The 23,796-nt window shown below is 41.0% G+C and overlaps 1 protein-coding gene across 3 annotated transcripts in view; it reads right to left on the bottom strand.

The window, feature by feature from the left end:
* tmem232 (transmembrane protein 232) overlaps positions 1 to 23,796 on the bottom strand; it is a 137,400-nt gene that overhangs the window by 70,532 nt on the left and 43,072 nt on the right. For all 3 annotated transcript variants that reach the window (XM_087998699.1, XM_043710462.2, XM_087998700.1), the window contains exons 4-8: positions 23,546 to 23,651; positions 19,943 to 20,100; positions 16,243 to 16,342; positions 8,177 to 8,349; positions 3,813 to 3,991 (exon numbers count right to left, since the gene is read on the bottom strand). In XM_087998699.1, the coding sequence (XP_087854825.1) occupies positions 3,813 to 3,991; positions 8,177 to 8,349; positions 16,243 to 16,342; positions 19,943 to 20,100; positions 23,546 to 23,651 (716 nt within the window). The remainder of the gene's footprint in view (positions 1 to 3,812; positions 3,992 to 8,176; positions 8,350 to 16,242; positions 16,343 to 19,942; positions 20,101 to 23,545; positions 23,652 to 23,796) is intronic.

Here is a 23,796-nt window from a genome sequence, read left to right as displayed (position 1 = left end):
AACCATTAAGCTTAAGTGAGTCAGAATCATCTGAAATGTTCCACTCAAATTTTCCAGGCAATTCCTACAAAACCGGCTGCATCAAGACTTCTACATGGTCCTGATATGGAACTCCAATCTACCCTTCAGATAAAAAATGTCTGACCATCAGAAATTATGACGAATGTATTATTACAGCTGCTCCATGAAGTGTGTACACCCATTTGTTTCTTCCCTTTATAAGTACTGACTAATCTGCACAATAACCACAACAAACAGCAGCTAATGAACTTGAAAGACCCTGTACAGAAAACAAGCAAAACTAATGTAATTTACAAAATACCTTGCAAGAACTATAACAAACACTCCATTGGAAAACCAAGCAGAAAACTAGCCACAAAAAGACATGACACACTCTCACTAATATCCTTACATACAAATGAGGAAGGACACCACTTCGACTGGAACAACACATCCATTCCTGGACAAGCCAAACAGAGACATGCACGAGAATTCCGAGAAGCATGGCATTCTAACTGCAACTTTATCAACAAACACATCGACTTGGATCCCATTTACCACCCGCTCAGAAAAAGAACAGGAAATGACATCACCACACAAAATGACATCACCAACCCAAGGAAACCTAAACACATAAATAAAAAGTGGGTCACTAACACCAGTGCTTCACAGGAGGGTCACTGATGATGTTACCTAATAATGTGACAAAACGTCCAAAAATGAACTTCCAGCTCAGCGAGCAAACTTACATCCAGAACCTCAACCTGAGCTACAAATCTTCTCAAAACTCACTAATCTGCACATTGTTTTTGCAGTTTCATGCTAGCTTTCTATTGCTCATTAAGGAAGTCTTCATAAGAGTTGGTAAGCAACAAACAGAAACATATTTGACAAAAAAGAAGAGAAATCAGAGAAAAACGCTTATTTTCATACAGCAAATTATCAAACCGGAATACATTTACTTAAAGGATGAATGAATTAGAATTCAACAAAAAAATTCAAAAGGAAATTGGATAAGTGCATTGAAGGGAAACTTTGTCCATAGACCATGCCTGTATTAATTTAGAAGGTATCCAGTCAAACCAACTGAGAGATATTCCAAGATTTACAATTACAGAGGAACAATTCTGTCGAGCACACATTTACTTTGCTACTATTCAGCTTTGGCCTGCTACCCTCATTACAGATTAAATCTCCCACATCACACTTGTACTCCAACAGACCTGGATGATGTGCAAGCGTTTCCAGTGCTAAGACGTCTGTGCTAAATTACTTACACTTTCTCTACAGGCTAATCTCCCATCAATATGGTTTCCAGCCTTTTTGTGATAAGTAAATTTTTCTTAGGAGATTCATTATTCCATTTATGTTGGACAAGGTTGTATGGGGAACAATTATGCATCTTGTTACTTTTTCACAAATAATTTATTTTTAGGATATGGATATCACTGACAAGACGAGAGTTTATTCCCTATTCTTTGTCCTTGAGAAGACGGTGTGAATCCTCTCTTAGATCACTGCATTTTGTGTGATGCAGGTCAACTTCTCAAGGGCAACTAAAGACAGGCAATAAATGTTGGTCAACCAGTGATACCCAAGTCCTACAAATGAGTATTAAAAAAAATTCATTCAACCCTTTTAGGTAAGGAATTCCAAGATTGTGAATCAATAGCTTTATCACTTTAATTCACAAAGATTAACTTGCAATGAACCAAACAGTCTCTGTGTGAGAGCAAGGAATTATGTACATTATAGACTTTTTATTGAACTGGTGGACATAAACAAACACCAAAGGCTACCTTAAAAAGGATTCTGACTTTTGTAACAGTGAAATAAAATTCATAACTTAAATGGATAGCTGTCAATTTAACACTGATTGGTAATGACAATAAGGATGCATTAGTTTAACTGACTTAAGCATTGATCCAGTTTAATTGTCCTTTTCCTTGGTGATTTGAGGAAGGTACAATATTCAAGATTGAGTTATTTTTAATAAGTCAGCATGCACTCAAACACACTGATTAAGAAAGTATTCCTGAAAGTTGTTTTTAAAAACTTTTACCTCAATCACATTGATTTCTCTATAACCATGTTTATGCACTGAAATTATAAAGGAAACTCGATACTTTGTTGTGCAATGCCAGTTTGTTTTCCATCTCAATATTTTTAAAAAATGAATAATTTGATGAACCTAAAATTAAAAAATAAAGTCAAAATATTCCTTGGGGTGGGGAGTCCATAACTAGAGGGCATAGGTTAAAGGTGAGAGGGGTAAGGTTTAAGAGGGACCTAAAGAGAAACCTTTTCACACAGAGTGATGCGTGTATGGAATGAGCTGCCAGAGGAAGTGTTGGAGGCTGGTGCCATTACAACATTTAAAAGGCATCTGAATGGGTATATGAATAGGAAGGGTTTAGAAGGCTATGAGCCAAGTGCTGGCAAATGGGACTCGATTAGGTTAGGATAATTGGTCGGCATGGACAAGTTGGACCGATAGGGCAGTTTCCGTGCTGTACATCTCTATGTCACTATGACTGTATTTATGGGTATGAATCTCTTGGTAAGATACATACAAGGTATAATTGATAAGAATTCTTCAAAATTGCACAGAGAGAGTGTGCATGATGTTCTTGCTACTGTATTTATAGAGTCATTGAGTCATACAGGACAGATACAGACCCTTGATCCAACTCATCTGTGCCAGGCAAACATCCCAATCCGATCTAGTCCCATATGCTTGCATTTGGACCACATTCCTCTAAACCTTTCCTATTCATGTACCTGTCCAAATTCCTTTTAATTGTTGTAACTGTACTTACGATTACCACTCCTTTTGGCAAGTTATCCCTCAGGTCCATTTAAATCTTTCTCCTCTCACCTTAAACCTATGCCTTACAGTTTTGAACTTCCAAACATAAGGAAAATACTTTGGCTATTCACCTTATCTATGCCTATCATGATTTTATAAACCTCTATAAGGTCTCCCCCAACCTCCAATGCTCCAGGGAGAAAAGGTCCCAGCCTATCCAACTTATTCTTAAAACTCAAATCCTCCAATCTCGGTAACATATTTGTAAATCTTTTCTGAACCCTTTCCAATTTATTGATATCCTTCCTATAGAAGGATGAGCAGAACTGTAAACAGTACTCCAAAAGTGGTCTCACCAATAGCCTATACAGCTATAACATGACATCCCAACTCCCATACTCAACACCCTGACAAATGTAGGCAAGTGTGCGAAATGCCTTCTTCACCACCCTGCTCAATACCTGTACATTAATTCAATATGCATTCTTAAGCCGAAACCTAATCTTAAACTATATGTATAAAATATCATTTTATCAATTTTGTTCAGTCATGCAGAATAGATTTGAAAGTCACTGTATAAATACCAAACATCTGAGCTTAGATTTTTGTACTTGTGTCCAAGTATCCCAAGGTATAGGATATGAAATGATTTCCCATGATTTTCATTGATGCTGCTCCCAATTCTTTAGGACCCAAAAGATTAGAACATAATGAATAGTCCTATTGATCAAATTGTGAAGCACAATATATATGAAAAGTATGATAACAAATGAACAATGGACACAGTAGCTTAAAAAGATTAGCTAACATGAAATCTGCACAACATTAAATTGGATGCAAATACATATTTGCCTTTGTGCAAGTCATAAAATGGTGTCCTCATTCTTTCAAATTTAACACTTATTTGCAGGAATATTTTATTCTCCTGAGTAATATTTGTCATTTATTGCCAATTTATTAAACCTGGAAGCAAATGCAATGTTTTGAAAATGATGGAACTTACCAATCCGTATTGCACAGTTGCTCTCTTAGGAGGAGATGTTTCAGAATATCATCCAAGTGTTGAATTTTATGTTTTACATAAATCCAAACCAGGAGGCACTCCCTTAGCACTGGACTGATGTTACATACTTTCTGTTGGGGCTCAGCCACTTGCCGAGGACACCGGCAAGCTGTTCTTACCTGAAGACAACAAAGGATATTTTGAGAAAGTAATAAAATCTCTAATGTAATAAATGCAAAGTACTGCAGATGTAAAAGTAAAAACAGAAAATGCAACAGATCTGGCAAAAGAGTCATATTGGACTTGAAATTCTTTTTTATATAATGAAGTAAAAAATGGAAATGTTATCAACTTGTAATTAACTATGTACCAGATGAAACTGGACATCATGACCAGTGAGTTACTGTGAGTCATGATGCTTAACAGATTAAATAAATAGATCAAAACAGCATCAAAATGAACTTGACCTCTGAGTCAAGAATTCATAATAAAATTGTTCAAAGAAATTTCCATACTCATGCATTATTTGGATGTTATTTACTCTGTGTCATGATTCTTAAAATTTTATTCTCCAGAGAAGAGAAGCTTCCAAACTTGCAGAAGTGCCATTTCAAAGCCAAACAATAAATAATCTACACTTAGGAGTCCTCTGATAAAACAGTCACACTGTTGAGCAGTGCCATCAAAGTAGCTATCAGAACCAACTGTAATTGTTTCAAGTTGTGCAAGCTTGGTACCTTGATCAAGGTAAAGTAGCATTTATTCTCCTGAAAGACAAAGTTATTTATTGCTGTATACAACAGTTCTGTTTAAAAAGATTATAATATCTAAGCATTGGGTGGCCATGAAGCTAAGAGACTACGGGACAGATTGTCTCTACAAAGAAGGCTGGCTCCAATCAGAGAATTTTCTGACTCAGCAAGCCTGCCACAGTAGAAAATACCCCATTAAACACAATTTACATTTTCAGAAGGAGAGGTGGGGGCTCAGGATTGAGTCAGTCCATCACCCCCAGAAATAGATCAGAGATAGCCACAGGGATTGGCAAATAATGATGGGAGTTGTTTAAATGGATTATCTTTGTTCCTTGAGACTATGTCTCAGTTGTTTTGTTAAATTTCAGGCCCTCTACCTCTCACATCTTAATTCACATCAACATGGCTCCATGCCCCCTCCATGCTCCAATGCCAACTTAAAACCACCCCAGGGCCTCCAACCAACTACTATGGCTGCTTTAAGCCCCATGCCAAAATAAGGCTAACTCACATCAACCCCCTTACCACCCTTGATCCTTACACCCTCCATGACAAGTCACCCAATATCTACTATGCAAAGATCTCAGGAACCATTCTGAGATGAAATAAAACCAAGGCATTTATATCTACTACAGCCTTCACTATATTAAAACAAATTCATGAAAGTACATTGAAAATTTATGGTACAAACACTTAATCCATTATAAAAGCAATCTTTTATTCATAACATCATATTATTAATCCATTAGCAATCTATTTGAGCTGCCAATTAAACTGGGAGTGTAGACGTTCCCATGATGAGATCATTTTAGCTCATGAAAGCAGCCAGGCATTCATAACGACGTAACAATAACACTTATCATTATGAGTTGATCATGCAATCAGTTTTGGAATTACTAGAACAGGATGTTTGTAACTCTTTCTGACATTGGCAATACTTAAAAAAAATTTAAAGGGTTCTGGATTAAAACAACTTTACCCATTGTGAAGTCAGGTGAGTTATTTGCCACAGTATTCACAGCCTCTGACTTCCTAGCTCTTCATAGAATCATAGAATCCCTATAGTGTGGAAACAGGCCATTCGGCCCAACAAATCCACACCAACCCTTCGAAGAGTATCCCACCTAGACCCATTCCCCTACCCTATTACTCTACAGTTCCCCTGACTAATGCACCTAACGTACACATGCCTGAACACTATGGGGAATTCGCATGACAATTCATCTAACCTGCACATCTTTGGACTGTGGGAGGAAACTGGAGAACCCAAAGGAAACCCATGAAGTCACGGGGAGAATGTGCAAATTCCACACAGACAGTCACCCAAAGCTAAAATCAAACCTGGGTCTCTGGTGCTGTGAGGCAGCAGTGCTAATCACTAAGACACCATGCTGCCCTCTTGTAGTAATTGTATTTTATATGGCAAGTTCAGTTGAGTTTATAGTGAATAGTCCCCCATGATGTTGATAATGCAGGATTCAGTGATGGTAACATAATTGAATGGCAAGAGCGGTGGTTAGATTAGCTTTTATTGATGATGACCATTACCTGGCGTTTGTGTTGCACGAATGTTATTTTTTGTCCCAAGCCTGGATATTGCAATTGGACACGAACTGCTTCAGTATCTGAAGAGTTAAACATTGTGCAATCATTGGTGAACATCCCCACCTCTGATCAAAGGTCATTGATGAAGCAGCTGAAGTAGTTGGCCTAGGTTGAGCTGGTTGTAGTAGGTTTGTCTGCCCACACTTTCATTTTCTCCCATTAAATCTTTAAATGCTCCTGTGAGTCTCTCTAGAATCTGGGTCATGACATCCAGCAATGTGGATTGCTTTTTTTTGTCTTACAAACTTTTCATTCATCAATCATAATGGATCTCTAGTCCCATGGACATGGATCAATTAAAATCAACTAAACCCAGTAGATTTATTGGGGATTCTCTGGTTGCAGACAGGAAGAAATCTATTTCGTTGTCCTAGTCCTGTGGATATTTGTGTCAGTATGCTTTAATCATGGTTTTGTGAGTCTGATGATATTTCTCCAAAGCTCCCTGTGTTTGTGGATGATATGCAGTTGACTTCATGACCAAACTGCTGATGATGTTCCGGAAATCTTTATATACACAGTTAGAATCTTGATCAGATTGTGTCTCAATTGGTAAGCCATAATGAGTAAAAAACAAAATTTACATTCTGCACTACAACCTTACCTGCTATGGTTCTTAAAGTAATAGTTTCTGGAATTGCTTTATGTTTTTTATGAAGTTTTAGACATGTAAAAATTTCTGTTTATTGATGCTCGCATTTTCCATATTCCTACGTGTCATATCGTATCTCCTTACAAATCCAGGTAATGTCACTATTTGCTTAACAACTGCCTGTTCTTCACCTGCAGGTCTGTGAGGATGTCTCCACTTCCTCATCAGAGATCTGTTTTTAAGATGATAACACTCTGGAATTACTTCAGCTGCAGTGAGAGTTGTCTGGCTAATGTATTTAACTCCTGACCTGCTTTCTGAACCTCAATTAACAAAGACATGCTAAACAATTGTCTAAAATTATCTTCATTCTTAAAGAGAGGCTTGACCACTCAGCTTGTAAAATAAAGGAAATTAAAGAAAAAAGATGTAGATACAGTCTTCACAGCACGTATAAAGTGCTCACTACTTAATTCTGCAGTGACGGGAGGAGACAGAGGCAGTCTCCAAAATGGCTCTGCAAGAGGCCTCAGGTGGGGCTGACAAAAAGGAGGAGAATTATGTGTCCAGGGCATTACCCTTCAAAAATCAAGTTCTCACTGCATGGCCATCTCCAACTGATATGCTGTCCTTCCTAGTTCTGCTGCTGCACCCATCTCCTTCTCAAGGAGTGTGGCTCCCAGCTTCAGAAAGGACGGTCCTGTGGCTAAACAGGGACAAATGGAGGGTTGAGCTCAGCAGTGCAGTGACAAACTGAAGATACAATGCTGGAAGGGGAAGCACCGTCTTTGGAACATGCCATGATTTTCCATAAGGGTTGCTGTTGCATGCACTGCTACTGACATTGGTGAAAGTGACTGCAGATGCTGGAAAGTCAGAGCCGAAGAGTGTGGCACTCGAAAAGCACAGCAGGTCAGGCAGCAACCAAGGAGCAGAAGCGTCAACATTTCGTGAATAAGTGCTTCAGCAGGAATATTCTGAAGCATATTCCTGAATATGGAATACAGTGAATAATGGCACAGTGGAGATGCCTCAGCAAGCCATCTCTTCAGCTGACATCATGGCCCTGCCTGCACAAGTACTACAGACACAAAAGTACTGCTTTGATACAAGAACAATTCCTTTTATTATTATATATATTTTTATTAAGCAAGTACAGACCGCCAATATTAGTGCTATGCTGCCAGATTTCAACAGTTACCTTCAGTTTCATGATCCATTATAATTGCCCAGAATGGGGCTGTGTGCCATAATTTACTAAATGATTAATAATGCAAAAATAAATTCTATAACTCTCTGAGAATTGACACAGTTGTTACTTAATTAAAAAGCTACCTTTATTTTGATATATTACATGTCAGAAGACGACACAATTTGAAATTGAACTTAACCGAACAGTCAATATTCCGTACCTGAAGTCTACAAACATTTTTGTTCACGTCTTCAACTAAATTACCGGTCCTTTGACAATATTCTTCATTTGATTTCACAGAGCCACAAATTATTTCTCCTGTTGTAATAATGAAACGAACATCCAGCAAAATATTTGGAAATGATTGATAACAGGCTTCACGTTCTGGAAGACCTAAGAACATAAAAATCATATTAGCAATAAAGTAGTTCACTGGAGGATTAAATATGTTTATTTTTGAGGACAGCGTTGATGGTGAGGGGTTTGAAAGGGAGAAGGACAGTATCCAAGCAGAATCATTTGCAATGTCAGCATAGACAAGGACCAGAAGGGTTGCTGGTTTTCAGCAGTCAAGTGAAAATAGGATCAAGTGCTTAGGAGTTGGGTCTGATGAATAAAATTAGTTCAAGAAAGCTCAATGCATAACAGGGAAAAAAAATCAGCATAAGGCAGACAAGAAATGGGATGGTGCTGGCAGGCAATTGGCTAGTTGTGGAAAGGGAATTGGGGAAGATGTGATGGCAGCTGAAAACCTGATTAACAAGGAAGTGACTTAATGTATTGGGCTGATGTTGGGCTAAATCAAATGTATAACACATCATGTACAATGAAAAACAGGTCATTCTGAGGTGTTGGTCAATGACAGTTCCAAAGATATTCAAGATTTAACAAAGGTGGATAACATTCCAGATCAATAAATTCTAATGAGATAATAAAGATTTAAAAAGCTTTATTAAGATCTATGGTCATTTTAGGGGTTTTGATCTGTGATTTGCCTAGGCTAATTACTGCTGAGATACCTTCATGTTACCTCCTCATTAGGTTATTATAGCCTTGGAGCAAGCAGGACCCATGCTACTGTCTTTCTCAGTACTCATCTAGAGTTCAGTAATGCACTTTGATAGCACATGATGCAGTTAGCTTGTTCCTCTTCAAACCAGTCTGCCCCTCTTGATCATCCATTAGAAATGTTTCTGCTGTGTGCGTACTGGCTGCAAGTAGGAATTATATACATGGAACTCCAGAGAAGAGGGAATTCCTCAGTTCATTCATTTGTTGCAGGATGAATTAGTGATGAAAATGTATCAAAATGAAGAATTAGTTCAGATTCCTGTGGAGGACAGAGGCCCTGAAGGATAAGAGCAACTGAGTCAGAAGACCACTGCTGGAGTCTGGCTTGGAGGATTGCATTGCTATAAAAACTTCATGGTCTCTGTAAGTGATTAGTGAATTAGTTTGCACTTAACAGCTCCTACCTATCACTCTACAAAGCACAATGCACCACATCCTCATCACTTATCCATCAGAGGACCCCATCATTCAGAATTCAGTCAGGTGGATATACTCCACTTACTCCCACATACCTACCAATGAAGCTGGCCTCCCACCCAGTCCCATTTTTTCCACATTGTGTTGCATGTGCATCACTTCGGCAATCAACAGCACTCTTCATCAGCCTTATAAGATAAAGTCATCCATAACAGGAAGATGAGGCAGAGACCCGGTAAAGATCAGGCATTTATGATTCCACTAAACTCAATGGATGAAAAAGTAAAATGCATTTTGTGGCTAGCTGCAATGGTACCACCAGCATCTATCATTGCCAAATGCATTCAAAATGATGGTACCTTACTACATGGTAGGAACAAGTGAGGACTGCAGATGCTGGAAAGTCAGAATTGAAAAGTGAGGTGCTGGAAAAAGCACAGCAGGTCAGGCAGCATCCGAGGAGCAGGAGGGTTGACATTTTGGGCATAAGCCCTTCATCAGGAATGTGGAAGGCGAAGGGGGCTAAGAGGTAAGTAGTGGGATGGAGGTGGGGATGGATGAAGATAGGTGGGATGGTAATAGATGGATGCAGGTGGGGAGTAATTGTGATATTCAGTAGGAGGGTGGGGCAGATAGGTAGGAAGGAAGATGGACAGGGCGGTCAGGTCAAGAGAGCGGTGGTGAGTTGGAGGGGTGGATCTGGAATGGGGTGAGGGATGGGGAGATTTGGAAACTGATGAAGTCAACATTGATACCCTGTGGTTGTAGTCTCCTGAGACGGAAGATGAGGCATACTTCCTCCAGTTTTCAGGTGGCTTTGATTTGGCAGTGGAGGAGGCCCAGGATTTACCTGACCAACTCAACACAGACATCTATTTCAAACCCACTGACTCCCACAGCTACCTGGACAACACCTCCTCCCAACACCCCTTCCTGTAAAAACACGATCCCTTAATCCCAATTCCTCCTCCTCTGCGTATCTGCTCCCAGGAGGAGCAATTCCACTCCAGAACATCCCAGATGACTCCTATTTCAAGGATTGCAATTTCCCATCCCACGTGATCATAAAAACCAACTGCAAACATTATATATATGATCCATCAGCCAGGTTTCAGTCTAAGAACTGACCCACCCCTAGTACTAACATCAACTGATATAAGAACATTAAAAAAATAAGAGCAGGAGTAGGCAATTCAGTGCCTTGAGCCAGCTTTGCCATTTAATATGATTGTGGCAAATCTAATTTTGGCCTCAACTCCATTTAAGTATCCACTCCCTCTAACCCTTCAACCTGTTACTAATTCAAAATCTGTTTATCTCCGCCTTAAACTTACTAAGTGTCCTGGTATCCACTGCACTCTGGGGTAGTGATAGCCGCAGATTCACAAGTTTCAAAGATAGAAATCCTCCACAGCTCTGTTTTAAATCTGCCACTTCTTAGTCTAAAACTATGACTTCTCATTCAAGATATCCCTAGAAGTGGAAACATCCACTTTACATCTACTTTGTCAATCCCCTTTAGCATCTTATATACCTCAATTAAATTTTCTCTCATTCTTCTAAATTCTGGTATGTATAGGCCTAAGCTGCTCAACCTCCCCACATAAGAGTCTTCTCTGAACTGCCTCCAATATAATTATATCTTTTGTCAAGTAAGGAGTCCAAAACTCTGCAGTACTCTAGATGTGGTCTCAACAATAATTTATGTTGTTACAACAGCACTTCCCTATTTTTGTACACCTTTCCTTTAGCAATACATGCCAAAATTCCATTTGCTGTATTGGCATACTAGCTTTCTGAAATCATGCAAGAGGACACCCAAATTCCATTGTGCCAAAGCATTGTGAAATTTCTCTCCATTTAGATAATGAGTTGTCTTATTTTTCCAAGCATAATGCATAACCTCACACTTATCCATGTTAAATTCCATTTGCCTAATTTTGGCCCATTCATCTAACCATTTGTAAATTTCTAATTTCTTCAGCACAACAAATGCATGTTGGCTGATTAGCTCAGATGGTTAGTGTCTGGGAATAAGATTGCTTAGGTCATGGTTGCAATCCCCCTTCTGGCCAATATTACTGCCTTTTAACTGAGACTTTAATGCAATGGGCAGCACAGTGGCTCAGTGGGTAGCACTGCTACCTCACAGTGCTAGGGACCAGGGTTTGATTCCAGCTTTGGACAACCATCTGTATGGCATTTGTATGTTCTCTCTGTGTCTACAGGTGTTTCTTCCTATCGTCCAAAGATTAGGTGGATTGGCTATGCTAAAAAATATCCTTTAGTGCCAAGGAACAGTATTTTTATTCCTTTGGACTGTAAAATTGTTATTGGTCTTGGGATTCATTGGTGCTGAACCTGTTTTCCAGACACAAAAGATGCATTTAGCTATCCAACTTGTTGGATAGTACAGTGCTCATTCTGATCTGCAATTGCATTGCTCACTGATTTGATTCAGAATGCTCCACAGGGCTCTGGGGCTCATTTGGATACTAAAATACAACAAGAACTATAAGTGCTGGAAATCTGAATCAAAAGCAGGAATTGCTGAATAAACTGGCAGCATCTGTGGAGAGAAGCAGAGTTAATGTTTTGAGTCCATACCGATAACATCTAGGAGAAAGTGGTATTTATGCTGATGACAGAAGGTAGGAGGGAGAAGGAGAGAGCAAATACATGGAGATAGAACCCAGATAGAGAGAGAGGCAGGCAAAGGGTTTGTTGACAGTGAGCCAGGGAAGAGAAAGAGCTAAATAAATGATAACAAGGACTATGAGTGGGTGAAAGTGGGTTGGCTGTGATGACAGAAGGACTCTGGCCTGAAATGTCAATTTTCCTGCTCCTCGGATGCTGCCTGACCTACTGTGTTTTTCCAGCAACACACTCTCAACAGCAACCTATGTCATGACAGGCCTGGATGAACTGCATTCCAGGCTGCTGTGGGAAGTGAAGCAGGAAATTGCAGAGGATCTGACACAAATTTTTAGTTCTTCTCTGACCACAGTGCAAGTGCCGGAAGACTGGAATATGGTTAATGTGGTTCAACTTGTTAAGAGGGGTGGTAAAGACAAACCAGGAAATTACAAACTGGTGAGTCTTACTGAATGGTTGGGAAACTTTTGGAGAAAAGTTCTGAAGGAGCGAATTAATACCCACTTGGAAGGACACGGGTTGATTAGGGATAGTCAGCATGGCTTTGTCAGAGGGAGATCATGCCTAACACATTTGTTAGAGGTTTCTGAAAATGTGATCAACTGTGGGGGATGTTCAGTTGATCTAGTTTATATAGATTTTAGCAAAGCATTTGACAAGGTCCCATACGGGAGACTGACTGAGAAGGTTAAATCACATGGAATTGAGGGAAACTAGGTGAGATGGATCAGAAATTGGTTTAGCAATAGGACACAAGGGCGGTGGTGGAAGGCTGTTTGAGTGATTGGAGGCCATGAATCCAGCAGTGTATTACAAGGATCAGTATTGGGACCCTTATTCTTTTATAGACACATAAATGCTATAGATGAAAATGTGGGACAAATTTGCAGATGATACCAAGATTAGTCGAAGAAGATGGTTGTAGGATACATGAAGATATAGAGCTGGTCAGATGGGTTGAGCAGTGGCAGATGGTATTTTACTCTGATAAATGCAAGGTGATGCACTGTGGAAGAAGAAACAATAGTATTTAGAGTCATAGAGATGTACAGCATGGAATCAGACCTTTCGGTCCAACCTGTTCATGCCGACCAGATATCCCAACCCGACCAGATATCCCAACCCAATCTAGTCCCACCTGCCAGCACCTGGCCCATATCCCTCCAAACCCTTCCTATTCATATACCCATCCAAATGCCTCTTAAATGTTGTAATTGTACCAGCCTCCACCACATCCTCTGGCAGCTCATTCCATACACACACCACTCTCTGCATGAAAAACCTGCCCCTTAGGTCTCTTTTATATTTTTCCCCTCTCACCCTAAACCTATGCCCTCTAGTTCTGGACTCCCTGACCCCAGGGAAAAGATTTTGTCTATTTATCCTATCCATGCCTCTCATAATTTTGTAAACCTCTATAAGACCACCCCTCAGCGTCTGACGCTCCAGGCAAAACAGCCCCAGCCTGTTCAGCCTCTCCCTATAGCTCAAATCCTCCAGCCCTGGCAACATCCTTGTAAATCTTTTCTGAACCCTTTCAAGTTTCACAACATCTTTCCAATAGGAAGGAGACCAGAATTGCACGCAATATTCCAACAGTGGCCTAACCAATGTTCTGTACAGCCACAACATGACCTCCCAACTACTGTACTCAATACTCTGGCCAATAAAGGAAAGCATACCAAACGCCTTCTTCACTATCCTATCTACCTGCGACTCCACCTTCGAGGAGCTATGAACCTGTACTCCAAGGTCTCTTTGTTCAGCAACACTCCCTAGGATGTACCATTAAGTGTATAAGTCTGCTAAGATTTGCTTTCCCAAAATGCTGCACCTCGCATTTATCTGAATTAAACTCCATCTGCCACTTCTCAGCCCATTGGCCCATCTGGTCAAGATCCTGTTGTAATCTGAGGTAACCCTTTTCGCTGTCCACTATACCTCCAATTTTGGTGTCATCTGCAAACTTACTAACTGTACCTTTTATGCTCGCATCCAAATCATTTATGTAAATGACAAAAAGTAGGGGACCCAGCACCGATCCTGGTGGCACTCCACTGATCACAGGCATCCAGTCTGAAAAACAACCCTCCACCACCACCCTCTGTCTTCTACCTTTGAGCCAGTTCTGTATCCAAATGGCTTGTTCTCCCTGTATTCCATGAGATCTAACCTTGCTAATCAGTCTCCCATGGGGAACCTTGTCGAATGCCTTACTGAAGTCCATATAGATCACATCTACTGCTCTGCCCTCATCAATCTTCTTTGTTACTTCTTCAAAAAACTCAAATCAAGTTTGTGAGACATGATTTCCCACGCAAAAAGCCATGTTGACTATCCCTAATCAGTCCTTGCCTTTCCAAATACATGTGCATCCTGCCCCTCATGATCCCCTCCAACAACTTGCCCACCACTTAGGTCAAGCTCACTGGTCTATAGTTCCCTGGCTTGTCTTTACCACTCTTCTTTAAACAGTGGCACCACATTTGCCAACCTCCAGTCTTCCAGCACCTCACCTGTGACTATCGATGATACAAATATCTCAGCAAGAGGCCCAGCAATCATTTCTCTAGCTTCCCACAGAGTTCTCGGGTACACCTGATGAGGTCCTGGGGATTTATCCACCTTTAACCATTTCAAGACATGCAGCACTTCCTCCTCTGTAATGTGGACATTTTGCAAGATGTCACCATCTATTTCCTTACAGTCTATATCTTCCATATCCTTTTCCACTGTAAATACTGATGCAAAATAGTCATTTAGTATCTCCCCCATTTCCTGTGGCTCCACACAAAGGCCGCCTTGCTGATCTTTGAGGGGCCCCATTCTCTCCCTAGTTACCCTTTTGTCCTTAATATATTTGTAAAAACCCTTTGGATTCTCCTTAACTTTATTTGCCAAAGCTATATCATGTCCCCTTTTTGTTCCCTTTCCATCTTAAGTATACTCCTACTTCCTTTATACTCTTCTAAGGATTCACTCGATCGATCCTGTCTATTCTTTACATATGCTTCCTTCTTTTTCTTAACCAAACCCTCAATTTCTTTAGTCATCCAGCATTCCTTATACCCACCAGCCTTTCCTTTCACCCTGACAGGAATAGACTTTCATGGCAGGACACTGGGTAGCTTAGAACAACAGAGGGAGCTTGGGGTAATTATTCATAGACTCCTGAAATTAGCAGGGTGCATAAATAGATAGTTAAGAAGGCAAATGAGACCCTTACTTTCATCAGTTGTAGCATAGAGTATAAGGGCAAGGAGGTAATGTTGAAATTGTACAGAGTGTTGGTCAGGCCATAACTGGAATACTGTGTGCAGTTCCAGTCACTTCACTATAGGATGTGATAGCATTCGAGGAGCTACAGAGGAGGTTCACCAGGATGTTGCCTGGAATGGAGGAATGGTGTTGGAATGAAAGATGATATAGGCTTGGATTGTTTTCTTTAGAGCAGAGAAGATTGAGGGGGGGGGCCATGACTGAGGTGTATAAGATTGAGGGGTATTAACCAGATGAATAGAGAGCAGAGACTTCTTGGTTGAAGGGTCAATCATGAAAGGGCATTGTTTCAGGGGAAGGGGCAGGAGATTCAGAGGGGATTTGGAAAAAAACTTTTTCACTCAGCGGATGGTAGGAATCTGGAATGCACTGCCTGGGAAGGTAATGGAGCTGGAAACCTTACAACCTTTAAAAATATTTGGTTGAGTAGTTCAAATATCATAACTTTCAAGGATATGTGACAAGTGCAGTAAATTGGGGTTAGCCCACTTTTAGAAGTAGTTATGTCGGTGCAGACTCGATAGGCTTTTTCTGCACTGTATGAATCAATGAAGGTCCTGAGTTGTGTTGGTGGGTAAAAGACAGGGAAGGAGGTGTTCAGTCTATAAAATTATTGAACTTGGTATTGAGTCCTGAAGGCTGCAAGATACCCATGCAGAAAAAAAGTGACACACCCTCTATAAATGCATATTTATCTGTACAAGAAACTTATATTTGATGAGTTTGACTTATGGTATATTTGGTACCTATAAAAGCAGCAATTCAGCACAATTCTTGTTATAATTTATTTCACTCCTATGTGTTTATGAAAAGTAATTCCTGTGTGCATAACATTTACTAAATGGTTCTTTAATATAAGCTTACCTTCTAGATAAGTATGAAGGCGAAATATACATTCCTTAAAAGCTTGAACAAGTCCAGTCAGGTGGAAGATAAACAATCTTAAAAATGTTAAAAATCCAAGCTATTAAAATAGAAGGAAGATAAAATCAAACATCAGATGTTGGGCTTTTGAATAATAAGAAAAATCTTAAAGAGGTAAGACTTTCAGAGTGCCATATTTTCAATAAAGGCTGTTTTTAAAAAATCAGAAATTGCTAACAATAGATGTCCTTTCTACAATTTTCATTTGACAGTTGTGTCAGATTCTAGATTAGAATGGTGCTGGTAAAGCACAGCAGTTCAGGCAGCATCCGAGGAACAGGGAAATCGACGTTTCGGACAAAAGTCCCTCATCAGGAAAAGAGGCAGAATGCCTGCAGGGTGGGAGACAAATGAGAGGAGGGTGGGGGTGGGGAGAAGGTAGCATAGAGTACAATAGGTGAAGGGGGTGGGGATGGAGGTGATAGGTCAGGGAGGAGGGTGGGGGAAGGTAGCAAAGAATACAATGGGTGAATGGGGGTGGGGATGAAGGTGATAGGTCAGAGAGGAGGGTGGAGTGGATGGGTGGAAAGGAAGATAGGCAGGTAGGACAGGTCATGGGGACAGTGCTGAGCTGGAAGTTTGGAACTGGGGTGAGGTGGGGTAAGGGGAAATGAGGAATCTGGTGAAGTCCACATTGATGCCCTGGGGTTGAAATATTCCGAGGCGGAAGATGAGGCGTTCTTCCTCCAGGGGTCGGGTGGTGAGGGAGCGGTGGTGAAGGAGGCCCAGGACCTCCATGTCCTCAGCAGAATGGGAGGGGGAGTTGAAATGTTGGGCCACAGGGCGGTGTGGTTGATTGGTGCAGGTGTCCCAGAGATGTTCCCTAAAGCGCTCTGCTAGAAGGCGTCCAGTCTCCCCAATGTAGAGGGGACCGCATCGGGAGCAACGGAAACAATAAATGATATTGGTGAATGTGCAGGTAAAACTTTGATGGATGTGGAAGGCTCCTTTGGGGCCTTGGATGGAGGTGAGGGAGGGCACAGGTTTTGCAATTCCTGCGGTGGCAGGACAAGGTACCAGGACGGGACGTTGGGTTGTTGGGGGCCGTAGACCTGACCAGGTAGTCACGGCGGGAATGGTCTTTGTGGAAGGTGGAAAGGGTTGGGGAGGGAAATATATCCCTGGTGGTGGGTCCGTTTGGAGGTGGCGGAAATGTTGTCGGATGATTTGGTTTATGCGCAGGTTGGTAGGGTGGAAGGTGAGCACCAGGGGCGTTCTGTCCTTGTTACGGTTGGAGGGGTGGGGTCTGAGGGAGGAGGTACGGGATGTGGACGAGATGCATTGGAGGGCATCTTTAACCATGTGGGAAGGGAAATTGCGGTCTCTAAAGAAGGAGGCCATCTGGTGTGTTCTGTGGTGGAACCGGTCCTCCTGGGAGCGGAGGAATTGGGAATACGGAATGGCATTTTTGCAGGAGGTAGGGTGGGAAGAGGTCTAATCCAGGTAGCTGTGGGAGTCGGTGGGTTTGTAAAAAATGTCGGTGTCAAGTCGGTCATCATTAATGGAGATGGATAGGTCCAGAAAGGGGAGGGAGGTGTCAGAGATGGTCCAGGTAAATTTAAGGTCAGGGTGGAATGTGTTGGTGAAGTTGATGAATTGCTCAATTTCCTCGCGGGAGCACGAGGTGGTGCCGATGCAGTAATCAAATTAGCGGTGGAAGAGGTGGGGAGTGGTGCTGGTGTAACTACGGAAGATGGACTGTTCTACGTAGCCAACAAAGAGACAGGCATAGCTGGGGCCCATAAGGGTGCCCATGGCTACCCATTTGGTCTGGAGGATGTGGGAGGATTCGAAGAAGAAATTGTTGATGGTGAGGACCAGTTCAACCAAACAAATGAGAGTGTTGGTGGAAGGGTACTGTTGGCGACGTCGGGAGAGAAAGAAACAGAGGGCTTGGAGGCCCTGGTCATGGCGGATTGGATATCTATGAGGGATTGGATATCTATGGTGAAGATGAAGCATTGGGGGCCGGGAAAACGGAAGTCTTGGAGGAGGTGGAAAGCTTGGGTGGTGTCTCAAACATATCTTTCTCATCACCCCCTCTCTCCTCTCATTTATCTCTCCACCCTGCAGGCACTCTGCCTCTATTCCTGATGAAGGGCTTTTGCCCAAAACGTCGATTTTCCTGCTCCACGGATGCTGCCTGAACTGCTGTGCTTTACCAGCACCACTCAAATCTAGAATCTGGTTTCCAGCATCTGCAGTCCTTGTTTTTACCTCATTGTGTCAGATATGCCATTTGCAAAATGTACGTGCATAATAATCTCTGGCAATCAACCAGATTAAAAATTGTCAGTTCAATACCAATGTTCATCCTAAACCAAGTTATGGTACAAATACTACAATAATTTCAGTGCTTTGCTGTGCCTTTACAAGCAGCTAATAATAGGTACCATGAAGCTGTTTCCAGACTCACTTGTGTAAGAATATTTGCTCTTATGAAAGAGATGCATTACAGTATTGTATCCAGCATTGGTAATATTAGGTGCCATTTGGATGGGAAAGCATAATTACAGCAATCTAATACAATTCTCACTCCTGCTTAATTAATTGTGAAAGGTCTCCAGTTCATGAAATTTTTATTAAATCTCCATAATGAAGATTTAAAACCAAACATTTATTCAGGACTCACCTCTATGACAGTTAATTTTTAAAAAAATTCAAAACTGTAAATTAAACTTTGAAGTCAGATAACCTGGCTGAGACAACTATAGTTTTGATCAGAAGCAAGGATGCATCCAGTTTTGCTTACATTCCATGGCAGTCATCTGACAAAGCAGATCACTGATTGTAGGAGAATTAATGTATCTAAAAATCAGACAGGTTCCGTAAACATTTGGGTGATCTATTATTGTTGTTGGCGTAGTGGTAATATTACTGGTGCGAGTAATCCTCAGCCTTTGCAGGCTAATTCTCTGGAGATGCAGGATCAAATCCCAAATGATGGCTAATGGGATATCAATTCGTACATCCTGAAAATTATATGTACCAAATAATTAGTTATGTGGGCGGCACGGTGGCACAGTGGTTAGTGCTGCTGCTCCACAACGCCAGAGACCGAGGTTCAATTCCCGCCTCAGGCAACTGTAGGTGTGGAGTTTGCACATTCTCCCCGTGTCTCCGGGTGCTCTGGTTTCCTCCCATAGTCCAAAAATGTGCAGGTTAGGTGAATTGGCCATGCTAAATTGCCCGTAATGTTAGGTGACGAGGTAAATGTAGGGGAATGGGTCTGGGTGTGTTGCTCTTCAGAGGGTCGGTGTGGACTTGTTGGGCCGAAGGGCCTGTTTCCACGCTGTAAGTAATCTGTAACTAAGTAATCTGTAATGCTACCCAGACAGTAAAGTAAAATACCACAGCAACAGTTCTTGCCACAGGCACTTAAAATGTCATGTCTAAGTATATAATTCCTAGTGCACTGTACACTTTCTATTATTTTATAATGTATTCTGCTGTATGAATTATCTGGAGGCAGCTTGAATGTGGGTATAAACATGTCAGAATTCTGGGGAATTCAAAGGAACGCCAATGTACTCATTCTAAAAATATATGAAGTAGTTAATTTTGAACTACTGAATGTCTTTCTTCTTATTTTACCACTCTACTTATAAAAGCTAAGTAATTATTTTATTGAACAGTGTACCTTTATTATCTTCACTTCACATGCATAGAGGTATGACTGCTTTACTGCATCAGTACAGATCCAGTACAAGACAGACTCTGCAAGAAAGAACAATACAGGAATCTGGTCTGGGTGCAATGGTGCTTGGTCCAAAGAAATCAAGAGAATATCCAGAGCCTCTTGAGAAATAAAAATAAAGAAATGAATCAGTAGATAATCATATAGCATGATCCCAGAGTCAATAGTAAGAACATAAGAACTAGGAGCAGGAGTAGGCCATCTGACCCTTTGAGCCTGCTCCGCCATTCAACAAGGGCGGCACGGTGGCACAGTGGTTAGCACTGCTGCCTCACAGCGCCAGAGACCTGGGTTCAATTCCCGCCTCAGGTGACTGACTGTGTGGAGTTTGCACATTCTCACCGTGTCTGCGTGGGTTTCCTCTGGGTGCTCCGGTTTCCTCCCACAGTCCAAAGATGTGCAGGTTAGGTGAATTGGCCATGCTAAATTGCCCATAGTGTTAGGTAAGGGGTAAATGTAGGGGAATGGGTCTGGGTGGGTTGCGCTTCGGCGGGTCGGTGTGGACTTGTTGGGCCAAAGGGCCTGTTTCCACACTGTAATGTAATGTAATGTAATGTAATGTAATGTAATCTAATCATGGCTGATCTTTTAGTGGCCTCAGCTTCACTTCCCCACCCTCTCACCATAACCCTTAATTCCTTTACTGTTCAAAAATTATCTACCATAGCTTTAAAAACATTCAATGAGGAAGCCTCAACACTTCACTGGGCAAGGAATTCCACAAATTCACAATCTTCTGGGCGAAGATGTTCCTCCTCAACTCAGTTGTAAATCTGCTCTCTAATTTTGAGGCTATGCCCTCTTGTTCTCGTTTCACCCATCAGTAGCAACATCCTCTCTGCTTCTCCCTTGTCTGTGGCCTTCATAATTTTATGTTTCTGTGAGACTCCCCTCCCCCATTCTTCTAAATTCTGATGAATATAATCCCAGTATACTCAGTCTCCCCTCAGAAGCCAACCCTCTTAACTCTGGAATCAACCTAGTGAAACTCCTCTGTACCCTCCCTAGTGCCAGTACATCCTTTCTGAAGAAAGGAGACCAAAACTGCACACAGTACTCCAGGTGTGGGCTCACCCGTACCCTGTACAGCTACAACATAACGTCCATGTTATTTAACTCAATCCCTTTAGCAATGAAGGACAAATTCCATTTGCCTTCCTAATTACCTGCTGCATTTGCAGACCAACCTTTTGGATTCATGCACATGGACACCCCGGTCCCTCAGTACAGCAGCATGCTGCAATTTTTTACCATTCCAATAATAGTTCTTTTTACCTTTATTCCTACCAAAATGGATGACTTCACGTTTATCAACATTATACTCCATCTGCCAGACTTTTGACTACTCACTTAAACTATCTATATCCTTCTGCCAACTGTTAGAGCCTTCTGCACAATTTGCTCCACCACTTCTTTTAGTGCCATCTGCAAACTTCGCCCACTACAGGTGGTCTCCAACTCCAAATCATCTACATAAAATTGTAAATACATGTGGGCCCAACACTGATCCCTGAGGCACACCACAGGTCACTGATCGCCAACCATAAAAACATTAATTTATCCCCACTCTTTGCTTCCTGCTAGTTAACCAAACCTGTATCGCTGCTAATAGAATCATAGAATCATACAGCCATAGAGATGTAGGGTATGGAAACAGACCCTTCGGTCCAACTCATCCATACTGGCCAGATATGATAAATTAATCTAGTCCTATTTGTCAGCCTTGACCCATATCCTTCTAAACCCTTCCTATTGAAGGTAGTTGGTTAGCTTGCCAAGCTCCTGGGTTATCATGCAGATGTTTCATTATCATGCTGGGTAAAATCATCAGTGCAATTTCCGTGAAGCGCTGTTGTTTTGTCTCGCATGGTTTTTATGTGGGTCCAGTATGTTAGGGTCAGTCTCACCTCCGGGTCTTCCCTGCAGCGGTTTGTACTCCGGGACTGTATTTGTTGATGGCCTTTTTGGTTGAAAACCAGGCTACCAAGAATTCCATGTTGTACATCTCTATGACCCTATAACTCTAACTCTCTGGTGTGTCTCTGGTTAGCTTCTCCTCGAATGCTTATTTTGTCATGGTTGAATTGATGGCCCCTTTGGTCTGCGTGTACAGAGATGAGGGACATGGATGGCTACATGTCCATGTCCCTCAACCTTGCTCTGCCATTCTATAAAATCATGACCAATCTGCTTGAGGCCTCAACTCCAATTTTCTGCCTGTCATAAAACTTGATTCTAGTGTACATCAATAATCTGTCCCATTCAAACTTGAACATTTCAATTACCCAGCCTTCACTGCTCTCTGGGGAAGATGACTACAAAGTCTAACATTCCTCTAACAGAAAGAAAATTCCTTGTCTCTATGTTAAATTTTTTTATTCTTTTTAGTATCAGGAGTTTGACAATCTTTGGAAATGTTTGTCACGGAGAGGTATGGGGCAGAGTCCTTGTGTATATTTAAGGCTGCAATATGGAGAAAAGACAGGGAAGTGAATATGAGGAATGTCCAATCAGCCATGATCCTATTGAATGTCCAAGCAAGCTCAAGGAGCTGAAAAGTCTACTCTTGTTCTAATTTTTCATGGTCTTATGATCTAACTGTGCCCACTGGCTTTTGACTCCTGCACAAGGAACATATCTCATCACATCCATCCTATTAAGTGCCTTCAAATGATTATGCTTCAATAAGATCAACTCTTGAGACAATGCCTTCATGTCAAGTATTAGCTGAGTGAACCTTCTCTGACTGCTTCAAATTCATTACATCCTGAAGCAAGAAGACCAAAACTGTGGACAGTATTCCAGATGTGTTCTTATTAACATCGTCTCCAGATGTAGCAACATTTCCCTACTGTTATACTGCATTCTTCTTAAAACTGAAGACTGTTCATGCCAGTGTGCCACTCCACCTTCCGCCAATTGGGTACATCATGACACTCATATCAAATCACATGTACTAAATTTGCTAATAATTTAATCCAGACTCATGTCACTGGATCCAAAACTTTCCTCTGGACAGCCACATGTTGCACGCTGTCTTACTCGGAGCTATCTAGAAAGCTTATTGCAGTTTTAGATCTTACATATTTATTCCAGCATATTAGTAGTATAAATAGCTTGAAAATAATTAACAAATCTGTAAGTGCCATTCTCAGCAAATAATACACTGTTAAGAAAAATCACTCTTTGATCTAACTATAATTTATACTCCTATCACAACTAATTTATTTTTGTATAAATATGTTTGAAAGCATTGTGGCACACTTGCTCCACAGCAAAGCATTAATAATGAGTGTAGTTAAATTTTGTCTGCAATTATATTTAAAAACATTAAACTGATGCACTACCTAGCTTACAAAAAAAATTCAAACCTTCTTGCATATAAAAGATGTCAAACAAATTTTAATATTGTGAACAATTGATTTTTGGTTTTAGTGTATAGGAATTTCACACTACACTCTACCTGAAATACTGCATGGTTTATTTTGTGGTCATTTTCACAACAATTATCGTCAAACTTTTGAGGATAACATAAAAAGGACTTACCTTCTTGTATTTTCTCCTTACAGTGAACCAGGAAAGCTAGTTCTGTCCAAGCTAACGGTAGATTAACATGGTTCCCTGAACCCATTGCATTCAATCCAGCTTTCCGCTAAAGTAGAAGAAATCAATCAGAATAGCTTATAGTTTACGACATACACAGCATTCTATATTAATTCTGTAATTGTGTTACTTAGAATGATTCTGAGATAACAAGAGTCAAGAAGAAATAGTTATTCTCCTGAGTTTAATGTTAA

Source organism: Chiloscyllium plagiosum, unplaced genomic scaffold (genome assembly GCF_037043375.1).
Source record: "Chiloscyllium plagiosum isolate Xiang-an unplaced genomic scaffold, Cpla_swu_hap1 HiC_scaffold_2, whole genome shotgun sequence".
NCBI classification, from domain to species: domain Eukaryota; kingdom Metazoa; phylum Chordata; class Chondrichthyes; order Orectolobiformes; family Hemiscylliidae; genus Chiloscyllium; species Chiloscyllium plagiosum.
Note: the sequence above shows the minus strand (reverse complement) of the source record. Positions and strands in the feature narration are given on the sequence as shown.